The 20163-nt window shown below is 51.5% G+C and overlaps 1 protein-coding gene and 1 non-coding gene across 4 annotated transcripts in view; both read right to left on the bottom strand.

Annotated features, from left to right (window-relative positions):
* ANO10 (anoctamin 10) overlaps positions 1-20163 on the bottom strand; it is a 130466-nt gene that overhangs the window by 5394 nt on the left and 104909 nt on the right. The window contains exon 13 of one of the 3 annotated variants that reach the window (XM_066245359.1): positions 13085-13128. The exons of the other annotated variants lie outside the window; for them this stretch is intronic. Coding sequence (XP_066101456.1) covers positions 13123-13128 — 6 coding nt within the window. The 3' untranslated portion in view covers positions 13085-13122. The remainder of the gene's footprint in view (positions 1-13084; positions 13129-20163) is intronic. 3 annotated transcript variants of the gene reach the window in all.
* TRNAD-GUC (transfer RNA aspartic acid (anticodon GUC)) lies at positions 475-550 on the bottom strand. Its single transcript has one exon. It is a non-coding gene; the product is annotated as a tRNA-Asp (tRNA).

Raw genomic sequence — 20163 nt, 5'->3', positions numbered from 1 at the left:
TAAGTGTTTCTCTGCAGGGTGGTTTTTTGTCTTTGTCTTTTAGATTTTATTTATTCATTTTAGAGAGGAGAGAGAGAGAGAGGAGGGGAGAGGAGGGGAGAGGAGCAGGAAACACATCAACTCCCATATGTGCCTTGACCAGGCAAACCCAGGGTTTCAAACTGGCGATCTCAGCATTACAGGCTGGCAGGTTTTTTTTGTTTGTTTTTTGTATTTTTCTGAAGCTGGAAACGGGAAGAGACAGTCAGACAGACTCCCGCATGCGCCCGACGGGGATCCACCTGGCACGCCCACCAGGGGCGTCACTCTGTTGCAACCAGAGCCACTCTAGCGCCTGGGGCAGAGGCCAAGGAGCCATCCCCAGTGCCCGGGCCATCTTTGCTCCAATGGAGCCTCGGCTGCGGGAGGGGAAGAAAGAGACAGAGAGGAAGGAGAGGGGGAGGGGTGGAGAAGCAGATGGGCGCTTCTCCTGTGTGCCCTGGCCGGGAATCGAACCCGGGTCCCCCGCACGACAGGCTGACGCTCTACCGCTGAGCCAACCGGCCAGGGCCACAGGCTGGCAGTTTATCTACTGTGCCAGCACAGGTCAGGCCTCGGGGCTGTCTTTAAATGCTCTATCCCACCGAGTGCGCCATCTCCCTCCAGAGAGCAGGCAGTGCCTGCCCGGGGGCCGACGCCAGCTGGCAATGGGGTGTGTGCCCCCTCAGCACTTACGCAGCTGTGACCACCACAGCCTTATATAGGTCATGTGCACATGTGGCATGCTGTTTGCTAACAAGAAATCCCCTGCTAAAATCATCAACTATAGATGAGTTCCTGCCCGTTACTCTGCATGGCCCGCAAGTCATCTTGTTAAGAGAAGACAGAATAAATGTCTTAGGAGCACATGGCCAGGGTGTGGTGAAGTGATTCCGTATCACCTTAGCAAAGCCCACAGTTGACTCAGTTCATTTAAGTGGCTCTAGGAGGGGAAGCAAACCAAAGTCTCTGTAAGTCGTTTTGGACAAATCCAACAAACAAGCTTGCACCAGTCCACATGTACCAGTCTGTGTGTACATGTGTACTTCTGCCCTTTGACCCAAGCGTTCCAGAGCGGTCCACGGCAGAGCAGTCGGAGAGATGCTTTCACATATGCAGGCTCAGTAGAAAGGGCACAAGAACCGCTGGGCGGGAAGAAAGCATCCTCCTTTTCAGGAAGGCCCTGGCAGCGTGTGAAACTTCCTCAGGGTGCTGGCACAGAGGAGCTGTCACTCCGCAGCCTCGTGCCCACAGGGGAAAGCGCACTAGACAGAGGTGGAGCAGAACAGAACAGCAGGCGAGTCGGGGCTGAGAGGCCTCACGCGAGGGGACAGCTTTCCCAAACTGAGTCCTCATCCGTGGAGAGAGACCTCTGCCAGCAGTTCTGCCGACTGGCCTTCATTCTTGCCCTCCAGGGGATGTCCTGCCTCCTGGGAACCCGCCTCGGGTCTTCAACACCAGGCGACCCGTGCTGCCTGCCGGGAGGGACTTGCAGCAGGCCCGGGAGGGGGCGGGAGACCCCTGGGCCTCTGGCCACCAGGGCGACGCTCCTGGACTGGACCCTGAGCCCACCCGTGGGCGCCCCCTCCTGCCTTCCCACTGCCCTCCTCGGCCCCTCAGGGCAGGCTGCTGTGGGGAGCTCTGAGTGCGCAGCTTCACTGGAGCCTGTGTTGAGGCAGGGGCTGGGTGGGCGCAGGCAGAACCTGCCCTTGAACAAGACCCCAGGGGCACATCCGTCTGAGAGATGCTACTCTCGGTGCGCCCGGAACACAGCTGGAACACTCACTTATTAATTCATTAGATCAACTACCAGTCACGAAGACTACTGTTCTGCCAGGCACTCTGCAGACACCAGGGACCCTCCCAGCCCCTCCAGGTGGAGCTTGGGTCCAGCAGCCAGATGAGCGGGGCTGAAAGGGCTGGTGAGGGATAAGCAGTAGCTTGGCAGGGAAACCGGTGTCAGGGAGCGGTTCTACTTGGGACCAGGGGGCAGGGGCGAGGGGGCCGGGGAGCAAGGGGGCCGGGGGGCTGGGGGCCAGGGAGCGATTCTACTTGGGACCAGAGGGCAGGGGCGAGGGGGCCGGGGGCCGGGGAGCAAGGGGGCTGGGGGGCTGGGGGCCAGGGGGCGAGGGGGCCGGAGGGCCGGGGGCCAGGGAGCAGGGGGGCCGGGGAAGGCCAGAGGCCAGGTGGAGAGGGGGCCGGGGGCCAGGGTTCCAGGAAGCCGGGGGGCAAGGGGCACAGGGGCCTGGGGGCCGAGGGGGCTGAGGGGCGAGGGGGTGAGAGGGCCGGGGGCAAGGGGGCCTGGGGCCAGGAGGCTGGGGGCCAAGGGAATCGGGGCCAGGGAACTGGGGGTTTGGAAAGGCTGAGGAAGCAAGCCCTTGACCAAGGGGCTTTCTGAGCAGTGACAGTATGACACCACGAAATGAAGGTGGTAGAAAAATCCAGAGCACGGGCTTGGGCAGGAGAGGCGGCCAGGGCTGGGCCCCCGGAGGCCCGGGTCACACCCCTCCATCTGGACGTCACTCTCTTGCTGTGGCCTCTGGTTACATAAGCTTCTCGGGCCGGCTCGCCTCCAGCCCGTTGGAACTCGCAGCCAAGGAGGCTGGCCTGCCTCTTTCACATGCACTTCGCTGGCTCACAATCTTTCTGCCTCTACTTCGTGTGTGTGTGTGTGTGTGTGTGTGTGTGTCAGAGAGAGGGACAGATAGGGACAGACAGGAAGGGAGAGAGATGAGAAGCATCAATTCTTCGTTGCAGCACCTTAGTTGTTCATTGATTGCTTTCTCATGTGTGCCTTCACTGGGGGGCTACAGCAGACTGAGTGACCCCTTGCTTGAGCCGGCGACTTCTGGGTTTTGAACCTGGGTTCTCCGCATCCCAGTCCAATGCTCTATCCACTGCACCACCACCTGGTCAGGCTCTGCCTCTACTTTTTTTTTTTTTTTTTTTGTAATTGACATTTTTCTTTTTTCTCTTTTGTGATTGATTTTTTAAAGACAATTAAATGTGAAGCCTTCACCTCTTCTGTCAGCCCTGAAGTGCCCCCAGCATGCATGACCACCTCCTCCCACCTTCTGTCCCCTTATGCATCGCCCACCGGCTATACACTTATCTGACACTCGGAGCTTGTGGCAAACACTGACCTACCAGAGGAGATGCATTCCTTCTATTGCTGCTTAGTGCCCTCCCTCCCTGCCGGTCTCCGCCGTGCCCTGTCAGAGCCTGGCTTCCACCCTAGAAGTAAAAGATGCTAGGTACCTTTCCTGTCTCCCCGATAGCTGGGCGTCAGCGGGTAACTCAACCCTGGCCAGTGGGGCCTGAAGGTAAATCTGTTAGGGGACTTTTGGGCAAGGTTTTGCTCCCTCATAGTGAGACTCTAAAGAGAGGCCACGTTCCCCCACCCTCCTTGCCTCTGGACAAGTATGAAAACGTGTGGAATCCACCTGTGTCCAAGACGAAAGCCAGCATATTGCAAATGGCTAGATGGAAAAATGGAAAAAGCCTACCTAGTTCCTCAATGGCATCACTGGGCTATTTCCCCAAACCGGGCAGGCCTCCTCGGGGACTTATTGTGATAGTGCACAAGTACACTGTAATAACTTTTATTCTTTACATGGGAAAACCAAGAAATAGATCAGGCTAAGAAAAATCCCTGCATCTCATCATTCTTATGTTCTCCTGTAAGTTACTGGGCCCCTGTGACCATCTCAGCTCCACAAGGCTGCTGACCTCAGGGAGCCCTCTCCCCGCCCCCTCCATCAAGCCCTCTGGTCCACTCCACAGCTTGCAGCTCTTTCCCTCTCACCTGCCCCCTCCACCCCACTCACTCGACTCCTCTGCTCTGCACTGGGGCAGGCGCTGGGGACTCAGAGACAGAGCGCTCCTAGGGAGGGCAGGGTGAGAGCTCACGGGGGCTGTAACTGGTTTTTCCTTTGACACTTTATTTTCACAGGAACCAGAGGAAGTTCAGAGTGGCTGGTAGGGCTGATAAGTGTTGGCGCATTCGCTCTCATATTGAGGAAAAACGTGCCAAGCGAATCCTTTCTCTTGGCAGAGCGGGCTGTATGCTCGGGGCCTCGGGTCCCACACCCAGCGCCGTGGCCCCTGTGTCAGAAGCAGGCTTCCTCTGACCTGCGACTTTCCTCCTCCTTGTCCAGCGTCCCCGTGACAGGATGTGCCCTTGGTGGGGACCTTTCCTGTCATAAATACACCGCTAGTAGCTCTGCATTTTTCTTTTTCCCTTGTGTCAAATTCTTCCACTCTCACCTCTTGACTCTCAGCCTTTTCAGGACATTTTCCTGGCTTCCTTCTTGAATTTTTTCCATCCTGCACAAGAATGTTTAATCCCCTCTAAAATGTGAGAGCCCAGACCTTCTCTTCTAGCAAGAAAATCTGCTAGAATTTAGAGAAAACAATTATAAAAAATAAAACAAAACCCTACACTTGCACATGCTTTCACATTCGACAGGATCATTGCCCACACTAGCGAAGATACCCGGGAGGCTTAACATCCACACCTGCGTGAGGCAGGGCGGGCTGAGGGCGCATGCGCTGGCGCCGGGGCACCTGGCATCCCTCCCCTCGCCTGCTCACGGTGCTCCCCACTTCCCAGGCACAGCAACAGACCTGCACAAAGGGTAGGTCACATGCCTACAGCTACCAGGCTTAGATCTTAGGATATACACTTGAACTGCCTGGCTCTAAATCACTGTTCTTCCCGACTCCCTCAATTTCCATCCGTTCTGGCAGGGAAGGTACACTCCTCTGCGGCTTTTCCTAAACCCGGAGTTTTGATCTCAGGAAACCACAGTCTCACCACGCTTTTGTCCCCACCCAGAGGAGAAGGGGGTGTGGCTGGGCTGTGGGCTGCGCAGCGGAAGGCTCCGGTGTGGCCTCGCCCGCCCACGCACAGCCATCTGTGTGCAGAGCCGCAAGGACAATTTCCCAGAACGTTCTCCGGCTTTTCTTTCGGCTTCCTCACTATCTACATGACAGATCTGGAAAAGCACGTTTTTAATTTTGATGAAGCACCATGTATCCATTTGTTCCTTCGAGTATTATGCTTTGAGAGCTGTATCTAAGAAGTCTCCCTAAAGCAAGTGACGAAGCTTTTATGCCATTTCCCCCAGAGTTACAGTCTGGTTTCACGTTTAGGTCCGGGAGTCACTGCGGTGTGAGGTGTGGGTCCACGTTTATTTTTTTGCTTCTGGATACCCAATTGTCCCAGCACCTTTGTTGAAAAGACTAGTCATTCTCTACTACACTGTCTTTGTGCCTTTGTAAAAAATCAGTAGTACATCCTGCTGTCTCTCATGCTGTTGGTTTTCTGCAAATATCTGATGTGCTTAGCTGGTTTCCCACCATCACTGGTGGTCTACTCACAGCTGGAAAAAGACTGGGTGACAAGAACAGCGGCTTTCAAGAGTTTCTTCTCTCCTTGCCCGTCTGTCCCCCCCTCATCCTCCCTGAGCGGGGAGGAGGAGCTCTGTGTAGGCTCTGTATAAACAGAGGGCAGGTATGACGGGCCGTTTTTCTCTAGGGGGTGTGTGTGCAGGCACCAGGCAGGTGGATCCAGGGCCCCATGAGGAGCCACAGCAAGAGGCGCAGGTGTGCAGGGTTAGCACCTTCCATGCCTGGGTACCATGACCTCTCCTGTGTCCCCTTCCTGGGAAGTCCAGAGTGACCTGGAGGTCCCTCCCAGTTCCAAGGATTTCCACAAGCCCCCACTGTGATGCTCTCCCTGTGGGGAGGTGGAGCCCCCACGATGAGCTGCGGTGCCGGCCTGGGTCCCTTCCCCAGCAAAGCCCCCCACCTGGGGCCGCCGCGCCTCCTGGCTGTGTCCAACGGGGCTGCAGCTTCTCCGCTCTAGTTCTGTCAACCTTTCCTGCTGTTTCTATTTTACAGGAATTTCTCAACCTTTTTTAGTTAGCGGATGGTACGCTTTCTTGTTTTCCAACATGTTTAACAGATTTACGCTTTTCTTATTTTCTTTTTTTAAAATAGAGGTATTTTGAAGGAGGCAAGAGTTAGTGGAGTATGTCTGAGCTGGGAAGTCCTCCCGGATGGTATACAGTGTAGGGGAGTATGGAGCCACTTCCCCACAGAATGTCCACGGAGTCACCGTCTCCAGAGACGGAAGGCAGAACTGGGCACATCGCCGGGCCAGCCGGAGTCACAGCACGGAGCGACTGGCTGGCTGAGGGGGCTGGGAAGGTCCCGAGAGCCTGCCGTCTCACCCCCGCCTGTGAAACGTGACATCCTTACAAGAATGGCTCTGGCTCCACGCTCTGTGCAGGAGCACGGGCACAGCTAATGGGGAGCAGGGACTGTCCACCGCAAGTCAGGTCCGACGTGCTCTGTAGAGAACTTTTCTTCATCATCTGTCACGACGGCCTGGAGTCTGCCTCTGTCTGTGTCCCAGAGCAGAAGTATCATACACGTGTGTCTGTATTCCAATGTCTAGTTGGTACTTCATAGTACGAGGGTTTTTTAAAAACAATATTAAGAAATCCTGTTTTGTCCTAAAATTGTCTATGATCTTGTTCCTGCACACTTATTTTTTAAAGTTTCCATAGTATTTCCCCCCACCCCTGAGTAAGACAGGCTGGCCACAGCATGGATGAAGGAACTGCCAGGGCCAAGCACGGGAACCGGCATCATCAAACACGCATGCTCCAGCACACGCAATCACTCATGATCTAAAGGAGAACAGAGCTCCACTTCAAACACTAAAATCAAACTCTAAAATGTCAGGTTCTCATCTAAGCTAAAGTGCTCTCATTAAATCACTCTGCCTAAGGACACATTAAATTTTTTTAAGAGGAAGGGGAAAAGCAAACACAAAACCCTGCCACAAACACAGCCCGAGATGCTCCACTGTTGTTAATGAGCGTGCATCTGCCGCTAGACTCTGGCTAATTTTCATCTGGCTATTTACACACATTTTCAATTTGTTCCATCATTTCACAGACCAGCAGTTTCATGCTTCAATTTGTTTCAGGCAAAATGGACTGTTACAAAACACCCCTATTTTCAGGTTGGAAAAAATTAATAAATTGCAATTGTGATGAGTCTACATGATGGCTTTTTGGTTCTAATTACAGAATGGTGTCCTTCCCATAGATGCAGAAATGCTCAGTGTTGGTTTAACAGATACGATCGGTAAGGTAAGTCCACGCGGCTCCCTCGACCTCCTGGCCTTCCCCTTGCGTCCCGGACGTGTCCGAAGGCCGTCCCAGTCCTAGACGCCCGTTCAGAAGCACGTTTCCTCTGTGGTCTGAAGTGCCCAGCTTGGTCTGGCCACTGCCACTTCTCACTTCTCCTTAGTCAGCACAGCGGCTCCGAGAAGGTGGCAGCACCACCCCGTTTTCCTGAGGAAAAGAAGACTCCGAGACGGAGGTCCCCCTGTCCAGGGTGGAAGCAGGCACTGTGGGCACAGGCTGGTTTGGGGACACAGACTCTCGAACGCTACCCAGCAGGCTTCCCCTCAGCTCAGTGGCTGCAAAACATGGTAACAACAGGGGGCCCTGGGTACACCTGCTCACTTACTACTTTTCCTTGAAACAAATGGATGCAAACAAAACTGTGTAATTCTCATAAATCCATGAAGTTATCACTCTTCCCATTAAAAACTATAAAATATTTCACAAAGATGTAGAGTTGAAATGAACATCACTAGGCCCTGGCTGGCTAGCTCAGTGGTAGAACGTCGGCCTGGCGGGCAGGAGTCCTGGGTTCGATTCCCGGCCAGGGCACACAAGAGAGGTGCCCATCTGCTTCTCCACCCCTCCCCCTCTCCTTCCTCTCTGTCTCTCTCTTCCCCTCCCACAGCCAAGGCTCCAATGGAGCAAAGTTGGCCCGGGCGCTGAGGATGACTTCGTGGCCTCTGCCTCAGATGCTAGAATGGCTCTGGTTGCAACGGAGCAATGCCCCCTAGAGGGCTTGCTGGGTGGATCCCGGTCAGGGCATGCAGCAGTCTGTCTCTCTCTGCCTCCCCATTTCTCACTTCAAAAAAAAAAAAGAACATCACTAATAACAGCCAATTTCCCATTGGCCCTTCTGGACCTCACCCCTCCACCCTCTGAGGGGACCACTCCCCGGATGTGGTACTTATTCCTGTGGAGGGCTCCAGAGTGGTCTAGTTATTACCTATGTGCTGGGCCCCTGATCCCCTCCTGTTCCGGGGCGGTCAGCACCCCACCCCTGCCCCCAGCAGCCCTCACGCAGCGTGCCGCAGGAACGGCAGCACCTCGCTGGAGGCTGAGGGTCCTGGTCCTGTCTGAGGCTGCTCCCCCGCCTCCTGTGTCTGCATGCTGTCACCACGGTGCCCCCAGCATGAGGGACTAGGAGCCAGCCCAGGGCGAGTGCTGAGGAGGGACAAGTGACCACAGCACAGCTCGGAGATGTGTGAGCTCAGCCCCACAGCCCTGCAGAAAAGTGAGCATCTCAATAAAGCAGATATTTCAATAAAGCAAGCTACATGTAGCCTTTTGCTGGTGGAGGGATTGCCTTCAACTTGCAAATATGTATCTCTGAAGTGTAACTGTTCATTTATGGGAGACTATAAACCACTCCTTAACACTTTTTAATTGGTAGCTTTTTAAAAAAACCAACAACTAGAATTTCAACCTATATTATATACTTACCATTGCCTAATTATTGATAAACTTATCTGCTACTGCTAAATTTTCATCAGCCGCTTTGCCAAAGGTGATTATCTACTTCTTTGGGCCTGAAGAACAATTTCCCTCTGATTTACTACAAGTGGCACGGAAGGCGAGGTGAAATAATTATGTTAACCAGCCTTGGAAGTGCACTGAGGAAAAGGACACAGAGAAACCACGCCACTGACGCTGGGCCCGCCCGCCAGCCAGCAGCTAACCACGCTGTTCCTGTGATGCACACGAACACGTCACGGCTGCAGACACGCAGCTCTCCAGGGAGCAGGAAGAGGTCCATCAGCCATGGCAACCGCCCAGTGCCACCTCCTGGTGCCGGGCACAGGGGGGCGGGGCTGCTTCCCCGTGGGGCCGTATGTGCCGCGTGCTGAGCCCGCCGGCCTGGGCCACGCCGAGTCCCAGCCTTCACGGCCCACACATGCCATCGAAACGCCACTAGCACGTGCTTTCACTCACCCAACTCAGCTCATTCACAGATCTCAGCATATTTCGTTAAGATGAACCATGACCATATTTTTAGCAGCAAAAATTTAAATGTTGTGAGCTAATACTGAAATCTTAAGAGGCAAAAATGGGCACCATCACCTCCTGTTTATTACTAATTAACCAGTCACCTTGTTATAGTATTAGGTACATAGAGAATTGTCTCTAGCACACAGATGACTGACAGAACACCAGTTATTAATGACACTGAGGGGCTTACAGGATGAATCATGTGATACCCAATTCATGACATTCAATGTGCAGAAAGCACTCTAAAGACGGCTGTGCCGGGAGACTCTCCCCAAAGCAAACTGCTCCCTATGTTCCTAGTTCCCCACAGAGCTGAGCTGTATCCTGAAAAGTTCAAATCAGTTCATAACCCAACAGCAAAAGAGATGACGAGAACACTAACTTACATTTCCAACATGCCTGATTCCCTCCCTGTCTATGGGAGGGAAATCCCATATTGTGTGAAATGCACAGGCATTTTCACACAATGGTGCAGATGGTCATGTGGCTATCACATGAGCCCCAAGGGGAGGAGCCCAGGGGTCAGCCCTCCCTGCCGTCTCCATGAGAAGAGCTGCCCTGCAGCCACGCAGGCCCCCCAGGGACCGCCAGGTCCAAGTCCCCAGTTTAGCGTTAAGGACACAAGCTAAGTGTACGTGAACGGCCAGGCTGCCACGGCTGACCCCGTGCCAGAGTCCGGAGTGGGATCCAAGCCTCAGTTTCATAAACTCCTAGAGTGTTAGCAAAGGTCCCCTGACCTGAAGAGGTTGTCCGACTGCCCTGGCCGGTGGCACAGTGGATAGAGCACTGAGGTCGCCAGTGTGATCCCGGGGTCAACAGCTTGACCCCAATGCTGCCATCGAGCAGGGCATGTGAGACACAACCAGTGAGTACACAACGAAGTGGAACTGTGAGCTGATGCCTCTCTCTCTCTCTCTCTCTCCCTCCCTCCCTCCCTCCCTCCCTCTCTCAATAGAAAAAGAAACAGAGAGAGAAATGGCCACTGTAGGTATTCTATCCCCAGAGGACATGTTTCTCTCCCTTCCCACACTTCTCTGACCCCCAGGGACAGGGCCTGTCCCTAAGGATCCTGTGCTAGGATACGGGCACCTCCTCACCTTCTCACCTCCTCAAGCATCTGTGCACGCACCACTTTTGGGATCCGCAGGTTGAGGGAGCTGAGGTCACTCTTTAAGGTGCACCTACCACAAGCTAGGCACTGAGAGAACACAGACAGGCCGCCCTTGGCCCACGGCCTGCGCCAGCACACGGGAGAACGGGCCATGCGTGCCAGCACGCGGGAGGATGGCCCGGGCACACCGGCACGCTGGAGATCGGGTCGGGCGCACCGACATGCGGGAGATCAGGCAGTGCACACTGGCACGCGGGAGGATGGCCTGGGCACGCCGGCACGCAGGAGATCAGGCAGTGCACACTGGCACACAGGAGAAGGGCCCGTGCGTGTGCGCAGGCACGCAGAGATCGGGCCGTGCATGCCGGCACACGGGAGAAGGGCCCGTGCAATGCAGGACAGCCTCACCGAGTGGGTGACCCGTGAGTATTGAAAGAGAAGGAACCATTTCCAGGAGCACAAGTGGACACGGGAACCAGAAGAGTGAAGAGTGTGTAAGGCACAGGACAGGGTATCCTGGGAATAGGACCCAGCTCCACGGGGCTGGATAGAGGCGCCTGCACAGGGACATGCGGCTGAGAACACAGCCGTGGGGAGGGCCGGGTTTCCCTGGAGGAATGCGGAGATGCTGAGGTTCTGAGCAGAAGCAGAACATGGATGTATATTTATTTTGGGAGAGCAAGTGTGGCTACCAACAGGAAACTGGGTAGGAGAGAGGAGAGATGGAGCAGGGAGACTAGCCCAGGTGGGAGGGTGAGAGCCATTCACATGTTCCTGACTACAACAGTTCCACTATAAAATGCTGACAAAGTCCAGATACCATTTAAAGTCAAAAGTAAGGGACACTTAAGTCCTAACCCTAGCAAAGGAAACCTCAAAACACAGCTGTTACCACAATGAGCTCTTCTTGGTCACAGAATTCAAAGATGATGTAAAAAGCCGCTCTTAGTTCTTCTAAGGACTGATTTACTGACATGGGTCAGTTTATTTATTAAGTGTATCTCATAGGCTTTTCTTTTTCTTTTTCTTTCTTTCTTTTTTTTTTTTTTTTTTTCTTTTCATTTTTCTGAAGCTGGAAACAGGGAGAGACAGTCAGACAGACTCCCGCATGCGCCCGACCAGGATCCACCCGGCACGCCCACCAGGGGCGACGCTCCGCCCACCAGGGGGCGATGCTCTGCCCATCCTGGGCGTCGCCATGTTGCGACCAGAGCCACTCTAGCGCCTGAGGCAGAGGCCACAGAGCCATCCCCAGCGCCCGGGCCATCCCTGCTCCAATGGAGCCTTGGCTGCGGGAGGGGAAGAGAGAGACAGAGAGGAAAGCGCGGCGGAGGGGTGGAGAAGCAAATGGGCGCTTCTCCTGTGTGCCCTGGCCAGGAATCGAAGCCGGGTCTTCCGCACGCTAGGCCGACGCTCTACCGCTGAGCCAACCGGCCAGGGCCTTTTTTTCTTTTTCTGAAGTTGGAAACGGGGAGGCAGTCAGACAGACTCCCGCATGCGCCCTACTGGGATCCACCCGGCAGCCCACCAGGGGGCGATGCTCTGTCCCTCTGGGGCATTGCTCTGTTGCAACCAGAGCCATTCTAGTGCCTGAGGCCACAGAGCCATCCTAAGCGCCCGGGCCAACTTTGCTCCAGTGGAGCCTTGGCTGTGGGAGGGAAAGAGAGAGACAGAGAAGAAGAAGAGGGGGAGGGGTGGAGAAGCAGATGGGCGCTTCTCCTGTGTGCCCTGGCCGGGAATCGAACCCGGGACTTCTGCACGCCAGGCTGACGCTCTACCACTGAGCCAACCGGCCAGGGGACATTATTACTGCTCTTAATGATAATTTCTGTACTTGTTAAAGTACCAAATGAGAATCGAGCCATAAGGGAAACCAGCAGTATATAAATATATATTGTGATTTTTGCCTGACCTGTGGTGGCACAGTGGATAAAGCATCGACCTGGAAATACTGAGGTCGCCGGTTCAAAACCTTGGGCTTGCCTGGTCAAGGCACATATGGGAGTTGATGCTTCCAGCTCCTCCCCCCTTCTCTCTCTCTGTCTCTCCTCTTTCTCCCTCTCTTGTCTCTTTCTCTCCCTTTCTCTCGCCTCTCTAAAAAAAATGAAAAAAATATATATATATTGTGATTTTGAAAATGGGTTTGATTTTCAACTCAGTGCCTGCTCCTTTGAGGAATTCAAAGGTGTAATTTAAGAGTCTGGCAACTGAACAATTATAACCAGCACGTACAAGTTCACTAAGCAGGTATCACTTCCCAATCCAAGTGCCCTGTTTAAGAAGCAGAGAAGGTACATTAAAGGTCTGCTGAAGAGCGAGTCAAACCTGGGGCTGAAACTCCTGGGCTCAGTGCTCTGACCTCACTCAAGTCAGCAGCGGGCACCCTACCCTCAAGTCAGGACTGCGTCACCCTCCCACCAGCGCTGCACTCTTGTTTTCTGGACAGATCGCAGGGTGACAGTTTTGTAGCTCCAGGTATTTTTCTGAATAGTCACAGTCTCCAACACCCATCTTGCTTTCAGGCTACATTCACTAGGCGCTAGGCGCCAGTATTGGGTGAAGCTGGTCTAATCACACACATCACCACCACCACTGGCCAGACAATACCCGGCATCCATGAAGGAGGAAGGAAATGGGGCAGACCGTGGGGTCATGGCCGCCAGGGACGAAGGAAAAGATGTCCTTCCCTCCTCTGGTGCTGAACATCTATATAGCTTTCAGAATCTTGCTTCTCCAGATGTACAATGTAGTTCACGTTACTTACGATTCATTACTGCAGGGAGCTGGAGTGAATTTCACCAGTTAATTCTAATATACAATAAAAGAACAATTACAACCAAAACAATTCAAAAGCATATGTATGTTACATTACTAAATTGTAAGATAAAAACCAACCAACCCATCTAATTTATATTTCACACTCGGAGTTAATCATTAACAAAATACGAGGTTTAAAAAAAGCACCTTCAGCCTGACCTGTGGTGGCGCAGTGGATAAAGCATCGACCTGGAAATGCTGAGGTTGCTGGTTCAAAACCCTGGGCTTGCCTGGTCAAGGCACATATGGGAGTTGCTGCTTCCAGCTCCTCCCCCCTGTCTCTCTCTCCTCTCTCTCCCCCTCTCTCTCCTCTCTAAAATGAATAAATAAAATAAAATAAAAATTTTTTAAAAAAAAAAAAGCACCTTCAAAGCTAAGTGTCTCGGCCCTGGGCGGTTGGCTCAGCGGTAGAGCGTCGGCCTGGCGTGCGGGAAACCCGGGTTCGATTCCCGGCCAGGGCACATAGGAGAAGCGCCTATTTGCTTCTCCACCCCCGCCCCCCCTCCTTCCTCTCTGTCTCTTTCTTCCCCTCCCGCAGCCAAGGCTCCATTGGAGCAAAAGATGGCCCGGGCGCTGGGGATGGCTCCTTGGCCTCTGCCCCAGGCGCTAGAGTGGCTCTGGTCGCAGCAGAGCGACGCCCCGGAGGGTCAGAGCATCGCCCCCTGGTGGGCGTGCCGGGTGGATCCCGGTCGGGCGCATGCGGGAGTCTGTCTGACTGTCTCTCCCCGTTTCCAGCTTCAGAAAAATACAAAAAATAAAAAATAAAAAAAAAAGCTAAGTGTCTCACTAGAGTTTTAAGGAGAGTTGACTTTTTACAACTTTTTACATGACACTTGAATATAGTCTTTCCTTTTTCAGCATTATTATTCCTGAAGACTTGTCTTCTAAAAAGGACGTTTTGTGAGGTTATCTACCACTGTCCTGCCTCACAGAATCTGCCACATTTAACATAAGCTGAGAAAAGGTAAAACAAAGAGAATAAGAAACTGCACAAGTTGTGTTTTTTAACTGTATTTTACTAAGTTGTTGCAAAAAGATTTTTCCTCTAAGTAATTTTAAATATGTCCTATTACTGTCATTTAAAAATTTTACTTTAAAACATTAAAATCTTCCTGCTGGTCCCACAGGGCAATGCTATCTGAATTCCTTTTTGACTGGAATATTGTGAGTCCCTCTGTATTTATATTTTCTTTGAAAAAAAACAACAACAATACAAACAAAAAACCCCCACACATTCCAGGCCTGCAGCATAGTAAACTATTTTGATGTACTCTGAAAACCCTAAGAAAACGAAATGTGCCTTTCGATCCACATTGTGTAATTTATGAAACTAGCAAGCCCTGTCCACTCACTCAGCCCCCTGGAAGTCCAGGTGAGCCCACTGCACTCAGTGAAATAGAGATGATATTGATACTTTGAGCACAACATTGCTAGCTGTGTGGAAAAGATGTTTTCTGCGTTTTCCAGTGGGGAATATGATCCCAAGTGGTCGGAAGAGGAACTTTTCTCTGAAACTCGAATACATGGCTGCCGTTCTGCTAACCGGGCAAACAGAAGCCAACATCTTCCTTACTGGTTTACCTACGAGAAAAGTTCCACAACGTTCTACAGCAAATTTCTGGCACTTTTTTTTTCTCTGTATGCACCAAAGATCAATCATTATCCTCAACCCCCACGTCTAGAGTCCTGGGCAGTAAGTGTTCTAATTCCCTATCGCATGTACAGGCAGTGATGTGGGGAGGTGGGAAATTGGACAGGCACAAGTACAGTGTAACTACGACATTAATTCAGCATTTACTACATTACAGATCAAAGCGGGGCACAGCCCACTGAGGTGCCAACCTTAATTTTCCTGTTAGGGAAACGTGCCTCCCTGTTTTATTTACATCCCTTCAGAGGCAGGTCACACTGATGCTGACTAATTACTCTGAGTGTCCGAATGCGAACGGGTAGGGGCGAAGGCCGATTAAGGGAGACTTCATCCCTTGGAAACCCAGGAGGATATCAGAGGAGTGGAGCTCAATTTTAAAAAGCCACTCTATTTTTCTTTGGCTCTTTGTTCTTTAATCAAATCAGCTGAAATGAACCCGGAGAGCCTCAGAGAGCCGGCTGGCGGGAGCTTTCCGGGGCTCCTGCTCAGGCCGCTCCTCTCTGGAGGGGCGCCATCGTCACGGCGCTCAGAACAGCAGAAAATTTATACTTTGCCTGCAAACAAGCAGATGGTTTCATGTCTAATGGAGGAGCGTTTAAAGACGCCTCAGTCTGTATTTTAAGGCTCAGACACAACTGCATTTTGGAATTACTGTTTCTCAGAAAAATTAGTTTCATGGGGGTTCGCTATGTGACAACCAGCAGTTTCTTCCTGAGACTGCCACTGTGGTAAGATGTCATTAACTTATAAGAACTTAGTTTTTTATTCTCTCTACAGGTAAGCTGTTCGATGTGAGCATCTCGCATCTGTTGACCGAATAGGCCCAAGCACCGATTAGGGGAAGATGTACAGACAGATGCATTTTTAACTAATCAGCCCAAATAACAGGGGTATCTGAACCCTCACAGGCGACATCTGATGGCTCAAATAAGATTCTTACAGCTACGGATGGAAAAACAACCTGGCCATCAACGAAACATAAAAGGATATGAAACCCACTCCACCCTCCCACAAGGATAGGAACTCCCAACCACTCAACCACTTCTGAAAAAGTGCACATGGTTTGAGAGAGGATCAGTGGAGCCGAAGGGTGGTGGGGAACTCCGGGCTCCATGACTGGTGGCCAGTGCTGACGCGGCTGGTTTTAATAACATGTGGAAAAGAAGGCAGCTAGACATAACTGCCCAGACTCCTCCGGATGGTCTCCCACGGTCCCAGGCCTGGCTGCTGACAACGGCCGAGAACACAGTCCACACGGCCGGCCGGCAGCGGACCAGCTGCGGTGAGCAGTACCCACTTCCCATCCCAGCCCCACGCAGCTGTTACTGTTCCCATTCTAGAAGCACTCGAGCGCTTCTGAATCAACTGCTCATCTCTAGGGCCGGGGCTGCCTAAACCTTATGTATAACTCAGTCCTGGGTAAAGCATTCTTTTTTGATCATATGAAGGAAACCATACAAATGGCGAAAAATCCTCTTTATTCCCAGCCTTGTTTGAACAATGGAAATTATGTGCAGGATGAGTGCTAACAAGTCTTTACTATGGGGAGCCAGAAGAAAAGCCCGTCCGGGAATAAAACAATCCAGATATGCAGGGGCAGCTTCTGCCCGAGCTCTCGAACGCTCTGAATGCTCCGCTGTCTCCTGCTGAGGAGACAGCTCAGACCTCCCCCCTCCCCTTCCTCGGGCGGAGTCTCCAGAAAAGGCCACGGGAGAAGACAGAGGTTTTCTCTCCCTGGAGTGCGTGTGCCTTCAGCTTCTGGTTCAGTTTAGGGTGGGCTCCTTGTTCGCCCCCTAGCATGGCAACATTTAAGAGAGAACGAGTTTATGATCAACGGCAGTCTCTCAGGAGAACAGGGAGTCAAAACAGCTGTGTGGCCACACTGGGGACAGCAGGACGCTGGCAGCAGGACCGCATCTGCCTCTATGTCCGCCCTACCTGCTGTTACCCGAGAGGGAGCCTGCATGTCCCCCAGCTCCCAAAGGGACCGGCTATGCCAGGGGGGCTTCACCAAGCACGCCGGGCAGCCTGGGCCCCTGGCAGCTGAGGTGGGAGGGCTCTGAGGCCCCAACAACACGCCCCCCACCAGCGAGAGAGGCGGCCTTCGTGAGGGAGGTCATCTCAGCACCGCTTCCCAGGCAGGAATGCTGGCGAACAGCGCCAACCGCACACCGCACGGCCGGCCAGCGGCCATCGGGGAAGGGCTGGAGACCACGTGCTCTGAAGACTGGAAGAAGAACCAGCAGAACACAAAAACAGATGCGTGAGCATCTGCAAAGATAAACAGAAGAAAAAGCAAGATAGTTTGCTAAAAGGAAATGAAGCAAAAAAGAAAAATAAATGAGAAGGCATACAGTAACACAGCACAAAGAACAAAGGTTAAACAGAGGGCAGCTGGAGAGTCAAATTCAAAGAACATCCACTGTGCACTTAGACCCTTTCCTTTCTTGAAAAACCAAAAAATAAAGCCACATGAAGATGGGAAGTGGGGAAGGGAGGGGGAAGAGGGAAGTGGCGACTGTCATCCGCACACAGCCCGCGGAACAGAGGCCCGTTCTACCATGTTGGTCTCACACCATTATTCTTAGTAGAAAATCTATGCTCTGATTTATTTCAAATCTATTACTCAGTGAATTCTGTCACTGAAAGAGCAAAGACTAATCCTTTCAAGCAGGAGCCCAAGAACTATCCAACAAGAGTCCCATTGTCATTTTTGAAGGAAGGCCACTGCCCAATGACCTGACACCGCTCTTCATTTCCAGAACTTCATTTGAAATCCAAATTCGTTTTGATTGATTCGCATTCCAAGAGGACTTGGTTTTGGATAGCAACTAGCAACTATTTTTAGAAATCCCGGGCCTGGAGAACTCCAAGTGCTCATCGCCAGAAAGCAGGTGAGCTCCAAAGCACATGGTTACTTCTCTTCTGCAAGATCTCCGAGGCATAGTATGAAAACCATCTATTTCCAAGGATGGAGTATTAAAAAGGAGTATTTTTTATCTCCTAATAGTCAAGAAGTTCTTTGTTGCATTTAATTGGGAATTCTGTGACTTGTCCCCCTGCGCTGTGGTAGAAAATGGTGGCAAAGCCACAGACTTGGAGTTGCCAGCCTGGGCCTGACTCTGCTTGCTCACCCTGCGTGGTTGTTTCTGTTATGGTGCCCACTTTACAGAGGGAGAAACTGAGGCTCAGAGAGGTCTGGGGACTGGCCCAGGGATACTCAGTGACGATGAGTCTGGGATTCCTGAGACCTGTATACCTGATTCCGAAAGGATCCCCGGAACCCCCAAGGCACGCAAACCACCCTGCCTGCCCCGGACACATTTTATATACAATATTTTCAGACAACCAAAGTGCTTTATTTAAAGTCAGTGTTTTGGTATAGACTGTGAAGAAGCGTGACAATTCCTTCACCAGTTTCTTCGACTATAATTGTTTAAGCACATATCATTTTTCAGAAATGATCTGCGCACAGCTATCCTGAATAAAATTTAAATGCTCAGATTGATGTTTTTGGTAATTGTTTTCTACAACATACATTAAAAATTAGTGAACCCATTAGTCCAAGAAGTCAAAAAAAGCCATCTGGAGTTACTCTGTCTCCAATCAAAACAGTATCTATCACATGTGAAAGCAGGGGGGTGGGAGCTGCGTTCCCCAGACTTTTGGCAGTCCGTCCTCCTTCAGTCTGTGACTAAAACCAGACGTGCAAATTAAAAATATGCCTATCATTTTTTTCAAGACAACTCTACCAAATAGCCTGCATTTCTACCCACACAAACACTGCTAGAAGCAAGTTGAATGAAGAGGAGAATCTTAAGATCCAATTATTTTCCAAATAATAAATGAGGTGTTTTTTTTTCCAACTTGGTTGTTTTGGGGGAGTGGGATAGGGGATGAAGTCAAGAATTTAAAGTTAGATCCCTGACCACATAGTCCCCTGGCAGATAACAACTGCCCCCTTTAGACTCTAAAAGGACAGCCACCAGTAAAAAAATAAACAAAAACTCAAAAGTTTATTATGAAAAAATGCACTTCCTCCCAACCACAAGTTTCGGGTAGGAGAATACGACATTAATCAGGGTTTGAAAGGAGAGAGAAGACAGTGGACTTCTGAATTGACTTCCAGGGTCCAATGGCGTTTTATCAGGCCTGGCGCCCTGGTCCCAGCCATGGTCACCGTTTTCTTCACCCGGTCACAGCGTTTTATCTCATTTGTAAACTGCATCACCAAGGACATCCACAGAGAGCACAAGAGGTCCAAAACCCAACACTAAGCCTCATTTCTTGGTTATCCTGGCGAACTACAGGAGCAGAACAATCCAGACCTGGTCTCTGAATCCAACCCACCCAGCACGCCGGGGAGGTGAGGACATGCACTCAATGTAATGGATCACAAGACAAGCTGTCCAAATACCCATTTCAGGTCCCAGCAATCAACACAGCAAGTTGTTTGTATTGTCAGTGAAAGCCCTTTCAGGGTGATTTCCAGTTTCAAAGGGATTTTAACGAGACGGCAAACTCACTGTTTTAGAACCTACCCTGTGCCAGGCACTGTGCTAGGTACTTAGTGATCTGATTTTTCTTATTGTCAAATACTATCTGCTTCTCATCAAGCGCAAGAGAGGTAATGTGGGGGAAAGAAGGGACACTGGGAACAGGCGCCAGATTCCGGACCCTCTACACTGTACTTGGCTGACTTCCAGTTTCTGAGTCTGTTTCCTCAGCTAGAAAATGGAGGAGAGAAACCCGCCAGGCCTGTCCTCGGCCACGGGAGGGTCACTGAGATGATGGCTTTGCCAGGGCTCTGCTGACAGCAGTGCCCAGAGTGAGTATTACTGCACGCAGGCCAGTGAGGCAGGACTTGGTAGGTCCTTGAACGAGGCTCCCCCTCCCAGCAGTGAGTTTTACAGTCCAGTGTAAAGAGGAAGAGAGGCTCCAGGATGGTTCAGCAACAGCAACGGTGTTAAAGTCCAAAGAACTCTCTTGGGTGTTGCTAAGAGTACAAAGGTGCAAAAGAATTGAGGGGGAAACTGAGGCAAATCGCTAAATCTTTACTGGTCTTACTGCTATTGATGCAGGAAGACGTAGCCAAGAGAACATAGGGCTCCAGGGCGGAGACCTGGCTATGTGGCTCGGACTTCGTGATTCATTGATGGTCTGGTTTCAGACAGAGCACCTAACAGTTTCCTTTTTCCTTTCAACTTCTTATTACATAAAAGTAGAGAGATTAATATAATGAATTCTCACATATCTGTCCATCAACTAGCTTCAACAACTATGAACTCACAAACTTGGTTCGTCTGTCACCCAGCCTCCTTTCCTGGATGATTGGGGCATTAGTTATCTATTGTTATGTAACAAACTACTCCAAA

This window comes from Saccopteryx bilineata, chromosome 10 (genome assembly GCF_036850765.1).
Source record: "Saccopteryx bilineata isolate mSacBil1 chromosome 10, mSacBil1_pri_phased_curated, whole genome shotgun sequence".
In the NCBI taxonomy this organism is placed as follows: domain Eukaryota; kingdom Metazoa; phylum Chordata; class Mammalia; order Chiroptera; family Emballonuridae; genus Saccopteryx; species Saccopteryx bilineata.
This window is presented reverse-complemented; position numbering and strand designations above follow the sequence as displayed.